Source organism: Lagenorhynchus albirostris, chromosome 11 (assembly GCF_949774975.1).
Source record: "Lagenorhynchus albirostris chromosome 11, mLagAlb1.1, whole genome shotgun sequence".
Lineage (NCBI taxonomy): Eukaryota > Metazoa > Chordata > Mammalia > Artiodactyla > Delphinidae > Lagenorhynchus > Lagenorhynchus albirostris.
In genome coordinates, this window is record NC_083105.1 from 61,129,319 (window position 1) to 61,144,506 (window position 15,188).

Consider the following 15,188-nt stretch of genomic DNA (forward strand, 5'->3'; position numbering starts at 1 on the left):
CCTGAGCTAGCAAGGAAATACGTTACTTGTTCTCACTCCCTGCTGCTGCAGTAAGGGTCCCAATAAAGCCTTGCCTGAATTTCTTGTCTGACCTCTGATCAATTTCTATTGATTAAGGCAACTAAGAACCCTGGTCGGTGACAGTGCTACTGTCTCCATCTTTTACATGTGTGGTTGCAGGTGTTTCTCTTTCAATGGGTGATCCCCAGGGACAAGACTGGGTCTGTGGGATTCCCTCTGAACAGCATCATCCTGCTCTGGGGCTTGCAGGGTTAGGCACTTAGTCTTAAGCTTTTGACGGAATGTGACAATGGCCTATTCCTCATTCTCATCTGCCAGCTCCACCCAGGGAGACAGAAAGACAAGGCAAATCCTCCTGAGGCAGACTTTCCATGGGCTCAGCCTTCAGGGGATCCCTCCTGCCTTCCTCCATGCTGGGAAAAATGCAAGGAGTATGGTTTAATCCTTGGGCCCTAGATCAAAGCCCTTCCTCATTCCATGGCCATGAGAGACAACACCAGCCTGGATGGAGCCTCTCCCAGCAGAGAGTAGAGGCTGGGTTCAGCAGCCTGCTGAGGAGGAGGCTGGCTGTTGCTGGAGTTACTCATGCAGCTTTGCTTCAGTTTCTCTCACATAGTTGCCTGGCTTATCATTCTTTGTTTTAATCTTATTATGAAGGTCCGGCTTCCCCACCTTTCTCCTCTGGGAAAATATAACTCCCCTGTGTTCCACCATAGGACATGATTCAGGATCACTGGGAAGATTTCATGTGAGAAGTCAATTCTCTAACCATCCAGTGGGTCCCCACTGCCTATGAACATAACCCTCTCCTGGGCGCTAAAACAGGGGAAGAGGGCAGAGTACTGCATTCCAGAGGAGGGTAGAAGTACAGCTTAGTCCAGGGAGGCACTCTAAAAATGGGTTAGGGAACACGGCACACTTCCCACACCCAGACAAAGAAACATAGAGAAAATCAAGGGCAAATGAACCACTTGCCCTTGACCTTTTAAGGGTAGTGGGACTTGAAAAGAGTGGACAGAAATGGATCAGCCGCAGGGTCCCTCCTCCCTGACTCCCCCTCCACTCTCTCAGGAGCCCTCATCGTCTCTCATGAGCCCTCTCAGTGGACATGACTCAGTGTCAGGGTCCCTGGAATTGGTTCCTAGAACAGCATTCCCTGGCAGGTGGTGATATATATATGAATGACTTATAAATCTACCAATAGGAGAAATACTTGTGCCAGGAAATGAAACAAACATAATACTTTACATTGCTGATGCTATCTGGTGCACATGCCAAATTTCACATTGGATAATATGTTGAAGTGAAATCATCCTCTGATAGGCTAAATGGTTGAATGTGAGGTTCCTGCTGCAATTGAATTATATACATCATTGGAGGACGAGTCTGCTCCCACCCTGGAAAAGATATACAATTAGTACTAAAAGAGGAAGTGATCTGATCACCTGTGCTGTTTGACAGAAGCCTGTCCCCGTGTGCACAGCCCAGAGGACAGATAAGGACCCGGAAGAGGGTTACAGCAGAGAACCTGACTCCGCAAGAGGGAGAGGGCAGCCTGCCAGGCTCTCTCCTAGGACTTGGATGCTGCCTTCCTCTGACCACCGCTTCCTTCCAGCCCCTTGAGCAAGGAGCTGCTGCTGGAGAAAAGCTCTTCCCTGCCTGCTGCTCTGAGTGCCAGCAAGCTTTCAAATCACACTTCTGATCTCGTGCCTCTGCATGGCCTCCAGGAGCAAGGACAAACTTCTACCTGTGGCTTCTGGTCTTACTAATGTGGCACAAACCTGCAACACTGGTCGCATTTTCTCCCCACCCCTCCCAGACACATACAGTTTGTCCCTGTGTTCTGTTCTTGAAGCTTCTTGTGGGTCCCTGAACACACCAAGCTTCTTCATACTTCCATTATAATGATGATATTAGCTCATCTTCATTGAGAACTTATGCGCAGACACAGTGCTAAGACTTTTACGTGAATTATTTCACGTAATCCTCACATCACTGTGAGACAGGTACTATTTTCATCCCCCAGTTTACAGCTTTAAAAATGAGTAATTTGCATAAAGACCACGGGAGCCTGTGAGCCTGAGCACTCTGTCTCCAGAGCCCTTGCTCTTAACCAGGGGTTGGCACATTTTTCTTTAAAGCGCCATCTAATAAATTTTTTAAGCTTTGCCAGTCATACACACTTCTGTTGCAACCATTACTCAACTTTGCCATTGCAATGTGAAAGCAGACACAGACATGGGACATTGACATAGACACAGGACATTGGACAAATGCATGTTGCTCCAACTTGACTTGCTAACCCTTCCTCCCCTCCTGGCCTCATCCATGCCAAGTCTAAAGAATCTATCCCAAGAGAGTAGCTCAGAACACCATGCCATGGAAAGGAAAGCTTCTTTCTCAGAATTGGGTGGAATCACATTTCTTAGTAAAGCATTGTGCAACCAGGGTGGAGGAAGGGGAGCTGCTTCCATTGCCTTGCGAAGGTACCTCTTTCCTGCCAGATGCTGAGTTAGCACTCCTTTGGGTAGGGAATGTCCTGCTCTCCTGGATGCTGTGCCTCCGTAACACTGGAGAGATTGAATTGCTTATAAAATAGTAACAAGAGCTTTTCTCAGGCTCATCTCAATAGGGGAGTTTGTCTTTCCTCCCTTGGTTGTCAATTAACCAGATATTCTCATAAATCACCATGCCTACAATTGCTCTCAATATTCCTCTTACTACTTAATGTATGGACTAAGAAATGAATCTCTTTCCCCATAAACCAAACACCATGCTCACTTGACAGCCTTCCCACCCTCTAAGAATGTGTCTGGGGAATTGAGATTTCAAGCACTGAGATTAGAAATATAAATTTGGAATTTACTTGTGACATCATCACACTTATAAAGGCACATTTTTATGATTCACTGCTTCTATATGCCCCTCAACTTTCTGTGCACACCACATTAAGATATATAATTCTTGATTCATAAGAAAAGTCAGAATCTATGGGCATCAAAATGCAGTGAATTCCCTTAATGATTTTTGTCCTACTCATTTTAGCTTCTTTAAATTAAACTCTAAGTTAACATTCCAAAAAACCAGAGAAAAAGGTGTCTATGAATTTCATTTGGTTAAAAAAATGTACAGGGTCATCAGCTCAATGGGAAAACAAACACTAGGGAGGGAGGTGCAGGCATGGGTAGAAATCACAAGAAGTCAGATCTCTGGGCAGGGTGGGCTTGGGAGATCTCTTATCCTATTATGAAACTGCCAATTCCACACAGGATAGAGATGCTCTTATGCTGTAAAAACTCAGATCCTTTGTCCCTCTTGCCCTTCAAAGGAGGGTCATGTCCCCAAAGTAGCCCCCATTCCCAGGCCAGGCCACCAGAAAAGCATCCAGGAGCTCCAGAAGGACAGGTGCAAACATGGCGGAAAAACACCACAAGCCACTTCTTGCTCAGGCCACAGGGCAAATGCCTATTAGCTCTCAGAGGCAGTCCAACTTGATGGGAAGGGTGGTGCTGGTGGAAGAGAAAAACTGTGTGGGAAAGGGGCAAACAGAACAGTGTCTGAGTAAGCAGAAGGAGGGGACAATTACCACAGATCAACTCCTTGTCTCCTTTGTTTGAGAACATGACTAACACATGACTTCAGTGAATTTACATCCAGACTTATTGTGTTGTGATCAAGTCAAGGCTAGAAGCCAGGAGAATTTCTCCACGAGTAAAGGATGCAAAAGAAGCAACATTCATACTTCATACCTTCATAGTGCCTCGGGGTGATCTCACTCTTTGTAAAGTCCAGCCTCCCCAACCTGCAGGCTCACCTTCCAGCACTGAGCCCAGCCCATTTTCCCCATATATAAGCCACTGCTGGGAACCTCATCTCACCGATCTGCTCCTCTCAGCTCTACCCTCCACCTCTCACGCCCTCCTCAGCCTCTTCGACTTCAGGAACCATGACTTCCAGATCCACCGTGAGAAGCCAAAGCGGCAGCCGCCGTGTCTTCAGTGCCGGCTCAGCCAGAGTCCCTGGGGTCAACCGCTCTGGCTTCAGCAGCATGTCCGTGTGCCGCTCCAGGGGCAGTGGAGGCTTCACTGGAGTGGGTGGAGGAGCTAGCTTTGGCAGCCGCAGCCTCTATGGCATAGGGGGCTCCAAGAGGATCTCCCTCGGAGGGGGCAGCTGTGCCTTCGGTGGCGGATATGGCAGCAGAGCTGGAGGCGGCCTTGGCTTTGGAGGTGGAGCCGGGAGTGGATTTGGTTTCGGCAGTGGAGCTGGTGGTGGCATTGGGCTCGGTGGTGGAGCTGGCTTTGGTGGTGGCTATGGGGGCTCTGGCTTCTCCGTCTGCCCCCCTGGAGGCATCCAAGAGGTCACCATCAACCAGAGTCTCCTGACTCCCCTCAACCTGCAAATCGACCCCACCATCCAGCGAATCAAGACTGAGGAGCGGGAGCAGATCAAGACCCTCAACAACAGGTTCGCCTCCTTCATCGACAAGGTGAGCCGGGAGCACCTGCCCTCCACTGGGATTTCAGAGTCCCCAGTCGAGAGACGCAACCAATGTCCTACCAGGGGGAGTCTCGGGAGAGAGGGAGGAGGGGACTCGGGCCAGCTCTCCACTGGGATGCAGGACAGGCTCCATGTGGGCCACAGGTAGAAGGTGATAAAAATCATTTACAGCTACTGATCCCTTAAATGTCTCTCATTCCTGCCTGGGAAGCATTCTCCACTCTTGATAACCCTCAAGCAAAGGAAAGGAACTGAGAGAATGGAATGAGTTAGCGTGATCTTCTGAAGGGTCTAAGAAATTAAAAAGGGAATTACAGTGGAAACAGCACTTGAGCCTTAGCTGGGGTGGCGGCGGGGAAGGAAAGAAGATAAAAAACCAAAGGAAATTACAGGAAAAAAAGACTCAGAAACATGTATATGTGCATAGAAATACTTAACTTGTAGAACCAGATCATGAGCATTAAGGGAGCTTGTTTTAGAGGGACTCATACACTAGATGGGAAAGAAGATTAAATCCAATCATCAATAGGGTTGGAATTTAACCATTAGATTCTAAACATTTGACATCCCTTTAACTGAGATACACTCTATAAAATAACTCTGCGCAATATACGAGAGAAATACTATTTTAAAGTACATTTGTGATTGTGCTTATCAAGAGGAAGAAAAGAAATGTTGAAAGTCACTTACTGACAGGCTCCGTAATTGAGAAGAGGGACTATCTGATAGCTCCCTGGGGAAACTTGGCCAGTGAGATCTGTGTGGTATGAAGGAAAACAGTCAGGGGAGCAGAACTGTCAGCCTGAGCCTCTGTACATGCTCTGGAGTAGCCCAGCACCATGGGGACCATCAGATCTGCTTGGGGACAGTCAACTCACCTCTCTTCCTTCCTTCTTTCCTTCCTTCCTTCCTTCCTTCCTTCCTTCCTTCCTTCCTTCCTTCCTTCCTTCTTTCCTTTGTTGGACAAATAACCATCTTGTCTTTCTCCAGGTCCGATTCCTGGAGCAGCAGAACAAGGTCCTGGAAACCAAGTGGGCCCTGCTGCAGGAGCAGGGCACCAAGACCGTGAGGCAGAGCCTGGAGCCTTATTTCGAGCAGTACATCAACAATCTCAGGGGACAGCTGGACTACCTTGTCTCAGAGAGAAGCCGTCTGGACTCAGAGCTCAGGGGGATGCAGGACACGGTAGAGGACTTCAAGAAGAAGTGAGTTACAGGAGAGAAAAGGGCTCAGTTTCCTGAAGCCCACACTTCAAGTCTATTAGATGACCAGGTCCAAATGAGGGCATGATTCTTAGTAAAACGTGTCCATGGAAATGAAACCACAATTCTTGCCTAAACACAAACCCCAAAGAACAAAAGGGCCATACAGGTGGATGGGGAGAGTAAAGATGTAAACAATTTAGGGACCACAGAATTCATCTTTTAGGCTTACTGGCAGGAAAGCTCCATTTGGATATATCCATTGTGGGAAGTTGGGATCCCAGGCTGCCTTTTCTGTATCATCTTCACCACTGACTCAATTAGGTTTTACCCTTTCTAATTCCAGATATGAAGATGAAATCAACAAGCGCACGTCAGCAGAGAATGAATTTGTGAATCTAAAGAAGGTAAGATGAGTAAGATCAGGGGTTCATGTTTCTTTGCCGACGGAGAGGACTCTGAGAAAAGAATAATCAGCGAGACTAAAGGAGGAGCAGACTGGGAAGGAGGGCTTGGCTCATCTGATCCCAAGTTTTTGGCTTCTTCCCTAGGATGTGGATGTTGCTTACATGACTAAGGTTGATCTACAAGCCAAGGCAGACGCTCTCATAGATGAGATCAACTTCCTCAGAGCCCTCTATGAAGCAGTAAGCATCTTTCCACACTCTGTTTTATTGACTCTAAAGAGATTTGCAAAGGATGGAAAATCTTAGGCTTGGGTACCTCTGTAAATGTCATGGGAAAAGAGGATCTGACGATCTCATGTTCTGCAGGAACTGGCTCAGATGCAAACCAACGTCTCAGATACTTCTGTCGTCCTCTCCATGGACAACAACCGCACCCTGGACCTGGACAGCATCATTGCTGAAGTCAAAGCCCAATATGAGGAGATCGCTCGCAGGAGCCGGGAGGAGGCTGAGTCCTGGTACAAGTGCAAGGTGAGCAGTGAGGGGGAAGCTGTTGAAGAATCCCTGTACCTCCCCCCGGAAGACCAGCAAGGGTTCCCGAGACTTCACTCGGGAAATCTACATCTAGGAAGCGGGGGTCCACTCAAAGAACGTGTACCCTGAACCAACAGAGTAGATCTTTACAGTATTTATGTCCAAGTCTAGTAAGTCAAAGAACCTAAATGTAGGACAAAAGCTACCATAGATAAAGGCCAAGGGATCTTTGCTTTAGCTTCATCCTGATGCTGGTTCTCAGAAACAGTACAGAGGATGTTCTGGTCCTGAAGAGAGCCAGGCAGTCAGTGGTCCTACCAAGGGTGGTGTGTGATGGGTGTACAGTGTCCATGACCTTGTAACACCAATTTTCTTAAAACGCCTTGTGGAGAAACCATTAGTTTCGATTTGTGAAAACCTTGATTAGTGTCCTGTGAAGCCCATGAACACCATCCTCTCTCCCTCTGGTTTACAGTACGAGGAGCTGCAGAGTTCAGCGTGCAGATATGGGGACGACCTGTGCAACACCAAACAGGAGATCACTGAGATCAACCGCATGATCCAGAGGCTGAGATCTGAGATTGAACACGTCAAGAAGCAGGTATGGTGGGGACCATGGAGGAGAAAAGCATCCTTTCCTTCCTAGACCACCAGGGATCATCAACCACCATGTAGGGAACTCCTGGGCACTGAGGGAACAGCAGAGAGGGGAGGACATGTACTTCCTCCCTTAGTGAGTTCCCACAGTTTGGAGAGATGGATCCCAACCCAAGAGCAGGAAACAAATGCATGACAGGACCAATCCCGACTGGTCGACAGTACAAAGGTACAGTCTTGAGGCACTGAAGTGAGATTCAATAAGAGGAATGATTGATTTAGGAACTCAAGACAGTAGTTGGCAAAGAAAAGTTCAGGCCAGAAAGTGTGAGGAAGAGTGCTGCAAATATGCTCAGATTCGATGTGAAAAAGAAGCTGAGTAAAGACACAGGACAAATGAGGGTTTTCCAAAAATGTGAAGTGGACGGAAGGCAAGGTCGCAGCTGTTTAAAGTGAAATCATCTCCTCACTGTGGGTGTCTGTGGTTTTGTGTGAGTTAGTGTGCACCCACATGCACTTACCCAAACTGTCAATATTCAGAAGAAGCTAGTGGGTCCATTTCTTCCAATGTCCCCTGGTCTTGGGTCTGCTGTAGTATCTTCTAGCACTCACCACCTCCATCTTCATTAGGGCGGTTAACACAGAGGCGTATAGGGAGCTCCTAGCCTAGTTCAGGGTTGCAGAATGGAAAAAGACTGGACAAAAAGAATCAAACCTCCTTTTCCATGGAATCTGGGCTCTAGAGCTCTTCCTCACTGGGAAAGAAGAACCATGGTTCATCTCCTCAGGAGTCCAGATTGCAGGTTCATCTGCCCATCTTCCCCTCTAGTGCACCAGCCTGCAATCCGCCATCGCCGATGCAGAGCAGCGTGGGGAGCTGGCCCTCAGGGATGCCAAGAACAAGCTGGCCGAGCTGGAGAACGCCCTGCAGAAGGCCAAGCAGGACATGGCGCAGCTACTGAAGGACTACCAGGAGCTCATGAATGTCAAGCTGGCCCTGGACGTGGAGATCGCCACCTACAGGAAGCTGCTGGAGGGCGAGGAGTGCAGGTGAGTAACTCACACAACCTCCTCAAACATCTGGGTCCATCTCCAAGGTGTCCAGCCAGTGAGCACCACTGGAGGGCACTCTAGTCGTGGCCATAATGCCACTCCCAGAAAACCACGTAGAAGGCACGTTCCCCATGGGTCTCCTCACGCCAAAGCTTCCCACGCTGGTCCAGCTCTGGCTCTGAGGTCTCATAATGGCTGTGTCTCCTCTCTCCTAGGCTGTATGGGGAAGGCGCTGGACAAGTCAACATCTGTAAGTACCTTCACTTGCCTCCCTCCCTTGCCCTTGTGCTCTTCTGACTGGACTCTGTGTGGCAGAGTGAGCTCACCATGTCTTGTCATGGCCTTGTCTCCTTGCCTCTCCAGCCGTGGTACAGTCCACCACCTCCAGTGGCTATGGCAGTGCTGGCGGTGTCAGCAGCGGCTACGGCATGGGCGGAGGCGGTGTCAGCAGCGGCTACGGCATGGGCGGAGGCGGTGTCAGCAGCGGCTACGGCATGGGCGGAGGCAGTGGCTACTCCTACAGCAGTGGTCCTAGCGTTGGAGGTGGCTTCAGTTCCAGCAGTGGCAGAACAATAGGTGGTGGCCTCAGCTCCTCCGGGGGCAGCAGTTCCACCGTCAAATTCAGCACCACCTCCTCCTCCGGCAGGAAGAGCTACAGGCCTTGAACACCTCCCACGGGCTCGTGGTCCCACAGCATCTCAGGCTCCCTCTCTGGCTTCACTGCCCTTTCCTCCAGTTGCTTCCTCTCTCCTGCTTCTTTCTTCTCTTACTCCTTGAGTTAGAACTGAAGTTGCTGAGTGCCCTCATGTCCTCTCTGCCACACCTGCTGCATCTGAGCTTCCATTGCTCACCATCGGAAGGTCCCTGTCTGGGTCCTACTCCAGAACAAGGCAATCCCCCTAGCTTTCCACTGGCCCAGTATGTCCCATCTCACAGGTGTTGTGTTCCTCCCTTGCAGTGATCATGAAAGCACAAGTGACTAGTTCTATGATGTATGGGGGTCTGTATCCCTGTGATGCTTCCTCTGCTCTTTGCTCACTTGTATTGCTAAATAAAGCAGATTTATACTATAATGCGTGGTTTCACATTGCCTTGCTTTGTTACCAATGGTTCTTGCGGTTTTCATCGGGCAAATGCCTTTTCAGGAATGAAGCATACTCCCAATTGCCATGTGCGTCGCCCCCCTCCTTTAGAGAATTTGACAAACAGCAACTTAGCATCTGGTTGCTCAGGAGTCCTCCAAGAAGAGTTTGGCAATTGAAGCGGGAGGGATCAGGTCCATCATCATAGTAAAGTGTGTTTTCACTGCCCTTACCAGGTGGCAGCAGATTTTTTCTCTGACTTGGCCTCTAACTGTCTACCTCCTCCTGCCCCAGTGGATACCCATACTCCCCAGAGAATCATATTACAGTCCAAGTAGATCAGGACATTGACTAGAGAGTAAGATATTTGATTTATACTGAGAAATGCCTCATGACCAAGAAACTTGCCTGACAACATGTATCAGGAATAATCTAAATGTACATACTTCTGAAATGAAATTATGCTTCTAGCAATGTGTCCTGAGGAAATAGTACAAATGCAGAAAGCTGTACTTCATGATTGTCAATCCCAATAATCCTTTCGACAGGGAAAAATTGGAAACACTGGGCAAATTCAGGATCCAAAGACTCAGACACAAAGCACAGGTGTTGATTTTTTGAAGTGTGGAGTCAAAATAAGAATGGAAATGCGTTCTTCCTTACCACATAATCCTCTCACAGAGACTCAAAGAAGTAGGGTCCTTGCAGCTCCAAAGAGATAGCCCTGCATCCTCTCTCAGCTGTGCCCTGGCTTCCTTTGACTTTTACAAATGGGTAATGGAAAACTCAGGATACAGTGCAAGGTTGGTCTGTCAACATTTTCCTGAGGGCCAGTCACTTTTTCCAGTCTCTGTTCTGTCCATGTCCCTAATCCCAGGCTTTTTCTCTGGAGAATTCTGCCTTATACCATTAGGAATGAAAGTTCCCTTGTTAGGAGTCAAGGAGAAATGACTGATTCTACGAATGGGGTGGAATATATACATAAGATGATCCTGCAGCATCTTTCAGTGCCAAGAAGTAAAGAAATAATCAAAAAGACTCTGTAAGAGCTCCTAATAGACAAATTGGAAAAACTTGAGCCATAAATAAATAGATAAATAAATAATGTACTGGATTATAACCCAAATTATGAAATAATTATTCATGGTCCCCACTGACGTGAATAAGTGATTGACTAAATTGATTAATAAGGGATGATTGACAGCTCTTAGGCAGAAGAATTTCATTTAGTTACATAGGTGCTCCCCAATCAAGGAAGGAGTGAAGAACTGCTCCCCCCTAAGTGTGGGCTGTGCACAATGATTTCCTTGCAAAGAGCACAGTCTAAAAATGGGGGAAAAGAGTAACTTTACTGTCAAGAAATTAATCAAACACTTCCTCAGCCAGGTGATCAAGGGTAACACTGACAGTAGTAAGTCTGGTTCATAGCAAGTACCCTGGATATGATGCAATGAGAAGGGCACACGTCATCTCTGTGGTCTTCCTCCCAAACACCATAACTCCAGTCTATTCATGAGACAACACCAGACAAAGCCCAGTTGTGGACATCTGCAAAACACCTGGGCAGAGTTCCCCAAAACTTTCAAGGTCATTAAGACAAGGAAAACCTGACAAACTGTGTTAGCCAAGAAGGAGACACAATGACTAAATGGAAAGTGGTACCATGGATGATACCCTAGAAGAGAAAAAAGAATATTGGGCAAAAGGTAAGGAAATCCAAATGAAGTATAGATTAGTTAATAATAATATATTTATATTGTTTCCTTAATTGTGATAAATATAACTAAAGTGAGGTATTAATAATAGGGGGAATGAATGTGTATTGTATACAGACCTCTTTGTACTATCTTCACATTTTTTTGTAAATCTAAAACTATTCTGAAATTAAAAGTTTATTATGAAAAACGCTTAAAGTGTGGGGCTCAAAGTAACATCTGTATTTTTCACTAGACTAATTTTGTACACAAAATTATGAAACAAGTAAGGGAGAGAAAGAGACAGAATCACAAAGGAACACAAAGACGGTTGCAGGGCCACAGATACAGAGAAATCATTGAAGAACTAATGCTAAAACAATAATGTTCATCATCTCAAGCTAGTGTTAACTCTAGTAAACTGTCTTTCTTTTACGTTGTGTACTTTCTAAATTTTTTGATGTTGAACATGTGTCATTTCAGAAGAGAAAGTGTGTTCCCCACAATGTCATTGTATGACATCTGAGATTAAACGTGATTATACTTTTTGGTACTAAGGAAGGAAAGATTCAGTTTCTAGATTAAGGTCCCTGAGATTAAAACATTCAGATTGATTTCCTTTGCTCACTGAGGAGTGAATAAGAGGAAACGTATTTCTTTTGCAACAGCAAAGACGTGTTTTTGAGTCAAGGAAGGACTCGGCAGTTCTGATGGTCCTTAGATACTGGATTTGACTCCTAAGGAGGCTAGCCAATTGCCTCCTTGTGTATGGAGCCCATGTACCTGGAAAATATAGGAAATACATTTTTAAAATAACAACCTCCAATAGAAAAACATTTTCCAGTTAGAGGCTGTATCCAAAGTTCACCTTACCTGAATCTTCTGTGATTCAGAATGATCACTTGTGAGCCATACCACGTGGGTTCTAGCTGCATTGGCTAGAATCGCCAGTACAGCCCAGTGCATGGAATCCCAGCTCACGGTGGGGGCATGAGGTGCAGAACAGCCAGAGGAGGGAATGTTTCTACAGGTGCTGAGAGAAGGCTGCTCTTCTCTGCCCTGCTCCATGCTCCCAGAGTCATCCCTACAGAATCCCTTGCTAGCTAACTCTTCATTGTACTTGGCCTTGAGAAAAGCTGACAGTAGATCCCAGGATGGGAGGAGAAAAGGGTTGAGGAGTTCTTCTCTAACAGCAGCTGGATTCCTTTAACCATGAGTTTTGCTGGGCAGTGCCTTCTCCTCAATGCTCTTACTTCCTGGGCTCCAGGGGTGTCCCTTTAGCACTAGAAAGTGAATGGCAGAGGAAAATCATCCTCTTGAGGTCTGGGAGGCCGATCCCCTCAGATGTGCCATTTTCCCTAACATTCTTACTGTCCCCAACCTCCTCATGCACCTATAGAATCCCCTTCTTTAACCCCACTGCCATCTGTATCTGTACTCCCTCCATTAAGAAACTCCTCTCCATCAAATGCAATAATGGAAGACCTTTCCTTCCTGCTTCTGTTTGAAACTGCAAGCGTAGAATTTATCTGGATTCTTATGAAGGTTTTCCTTCATCCCGCCTTTCTATCTCTCCATTCCTCTTGCCTAAACTGATTTTCTTCATAGCACTTTCAGGGTGTAGCCACAAAGAAATCAGAAACTGCATTTAATAGACCTCTTTTTGGTAATAGTATTTGTACTGTTATTTTGACACTATCATAGGTTTGTTGTAGGATAAAGCAAATAAGTAATATGTCATTCAGAGCTCAGCTTTTCAGAGTGAGTAAAATAAATACAGGTATAAAATCATCCTGTATTCTATTTAAATGGAAATATCAGTATAAACTTCTGATGTGAGTACTTTTTAATTATATTTTTACATTTTTCTTAGCTCTATCCATTGAAAAGTCTTCAAAGCAAGAATAACCCAGTAACAATGAACACCCATAGCATGCAAGTTTTAGCTTGTGAATATCATTTCTCAATAAAAGGTACCAGAGCTACTCACAAAAATGGCTGATTCCATGTCTGTTGCAAGATAAGTACAAGGTAGCCTTGAGACATCTCGTCCCTGTCAACAAGGGAGCTTTCAAAGTCCAATGCGTTTCTGTCAAAAGGACACAGAAGCCAATCTGAGGAGCTTCCATTGGCCTGAAATGGACAGTTTAAGCACCAGAAGGATTAATGCCTGCAATGGACTCAAACATATCAAATATATTTTTTGAACTGTGAATTTATAATTATACAAACCCCAAAAAACAAACAAACAAAAAATAACTTTCTTTATTACATTTGGAAATTGCTGGGGTCCCAACCCACTATTCTAAAATTGCAAAATAAAGAAAAAAAAGCACTTATTCTGCCTTTCCTGTATCAATTAACTACATATTAGGTTACCTAAAAAGGAAACAATGACAATTCCTTCCTTATAGATGACTCCCAGGTGATAAATGCAGAGGCAGGACGTTAAATTAATAAGTTACCAGTTTGCAACCCCTCATGAAATGTCAATCTGGGAATTGATCAATGAATATTAAAATATTACATGACAAATTTATTGGACACTTTTTCAGGGAGGGTTAAGACTGGAACTATAGATATACCTGGATCAGTCTTCACATCACTAAATTGAACAACTTGTGTTATATGCCTCATGATCTGATGCAACATGGGGCACACAGCACCAGCTGGGACATAATCTTGCCTGAAACAATGGAACTAAATCTAATCAACTCTAATATAACTAGTACCTAGGAAAAACCGGCGTTACAAGTTACATGGCACCAACAGAAACAACGAGCCAAATCCAGAACGCAGACGTTCTAGAGAAAAAAAACAATTTCTCCACAAATCAGTGGTATATAAAAGAAAACAATGGAATCTATTACAGAATGAAAGAAGCTTAAGAGAACCAACAGTCCAATGCAATATGTGAATCTAGTTAGGCTGTTGCTTCAAGCAAACCAGCATAAAAAGACATCTTTGAGATTATCAGAGAAGTATGAACATAAATGAGTATTAGGTTTCATTAAGAAGTGACTGTTGCTCATGATCGATATAAAACTGTTGTACAGTTAGATTTAAAAGTCCTTAAGAACTTAGACATGCGTGCAAATATTGACAAGTGAAATGACTTAATGTCTTAATTTCCTTGAAGATACATCAACAGAAGTAGAAGATTTCAATATAAGAAGTAATGGAATTAGATGAGACATGCTGAGAAATATGGACAAGTGTTTAATCTGGGGGATTGGTACATGGTGGTTTACATACTATTCTCTTTCATTGTATCTGTTGGGCTTTCAATGATGCAAACTGTGATTAAGCAATAAAGGAGGTTCTTCTACTGAGGAGAACACAAATATATTTTGGGATTAAATTTCTGATTATGGTAAATATGATGGCTTGTAGAAAACTTTCAGGTGACTCTTATCATGGCTCAGGGAAGGGAGAGGCCCTGAGCACAATGATGTCTTCATTGAATCCAATAGTTTCCATGCAGCATGAGAAAGGAAAATTAATATTTTGAATTTCAATTATTGCTTAATATTTTAAATGCTATATGTATTTTAAATATAAATATATGAATGGGAGACTTCTGAATGTAGCCTAATGGAGGAAAGGGAGGCATTTCCCCTTCTCAGATATTATCTTAAAACAAACAAGGAGAACAAGAAATGTAAAAGTAATCTCCACACTCAATCCCCAAAAGGAAAACATCTTAAAGTCCTTCAATCAAAAAAAAAATAAAAATAGAAAACTCTTCTCACAGAAAGAAAGAAATCAAACACAGTTATTGGGAAACTGAGAGAGAAGATGCCCTCAGTGCAGATCTCAGAAAATCCAGTGAAGAACACTCTTGAGAGCATACAAATCAAAACTAAACAATGTGGTAACCACAGAGGGACAGCACACAAAGTTAACCCTGAGGTTTTCCTACTGCCAGGCACTGCTGACTCATGTAACTCCTACTGTATGAATGTGAAGAACATGTCCTCGGGTGCAAATCCAAGAATCGCTGGTTTGCAACAGTCAGAAGTGGGTGTGTGTGTTCCAGGGAGGACCCATTTGCCATGAAGTTTCAAGACCCAGTGAAGGCAGGGTTGAGCAAGTGATCAG

General features: G+C 45.1%; 1 protein-coding gene across 1 annotated transcript; it reads left to right on the plus strand.

Moving 5' to 3' along the window:
• The first annotated feature begins 3,884 nt into the window (after nt 1-3,884).
• On the plus strand, nt 3,885-9,384 carry LOC132529533 (keratin, type II cytoskeletal 6A-like). The gene is made up of 9 exons (XM_060166150.1): nt 3,885-4,507; nt 5,509-5,723; nt 6,067-6,127; nt 6,272-6,367; nt 6,494-6,658; nt 7,137-7,262; nt 8,088-8,308; nt 8,527-8,561; nt 8,675-9,384. The coding sequence occupies exons 1-9, from the start codon at nt 3,968-3,970 to the stop codon at nt 8,974-8,976; spliced, it is 1,761 nt and encodes a 586-aa protein (XP_060022133.1). The 5' UTR covers nt 3,885-3,967; the 3' UTR covers nt 8,977-9,384.
• The last annotated feature ends 5,804 nt before the right edge of the window (nt 9,385-15,188 follow it).

Coding starts and splice junctions, on each gene's coding strand:
- LOC132529533 (XM_060166150.1), top strand. CDS start 3,968: ATGACTTCCAGATCCACCGTGAGAAGCCAAAGCGGCAGCCGCCGTGTC. Junction 6,368..6,493: donor TCAGAGCCCTCTATGAAGCA/GTAAGCATCTTT, acceptor CATGTTCTGCAG/GAACTGGCTCAGATGCAAAC. Junction 7,263..8,087: donor TTGAACACGTCAAGAAGCAG/GTATGGTGGGGA, acceptor CTTCCCCTCTAG/TGCACCAGCCTGCAATCCGC.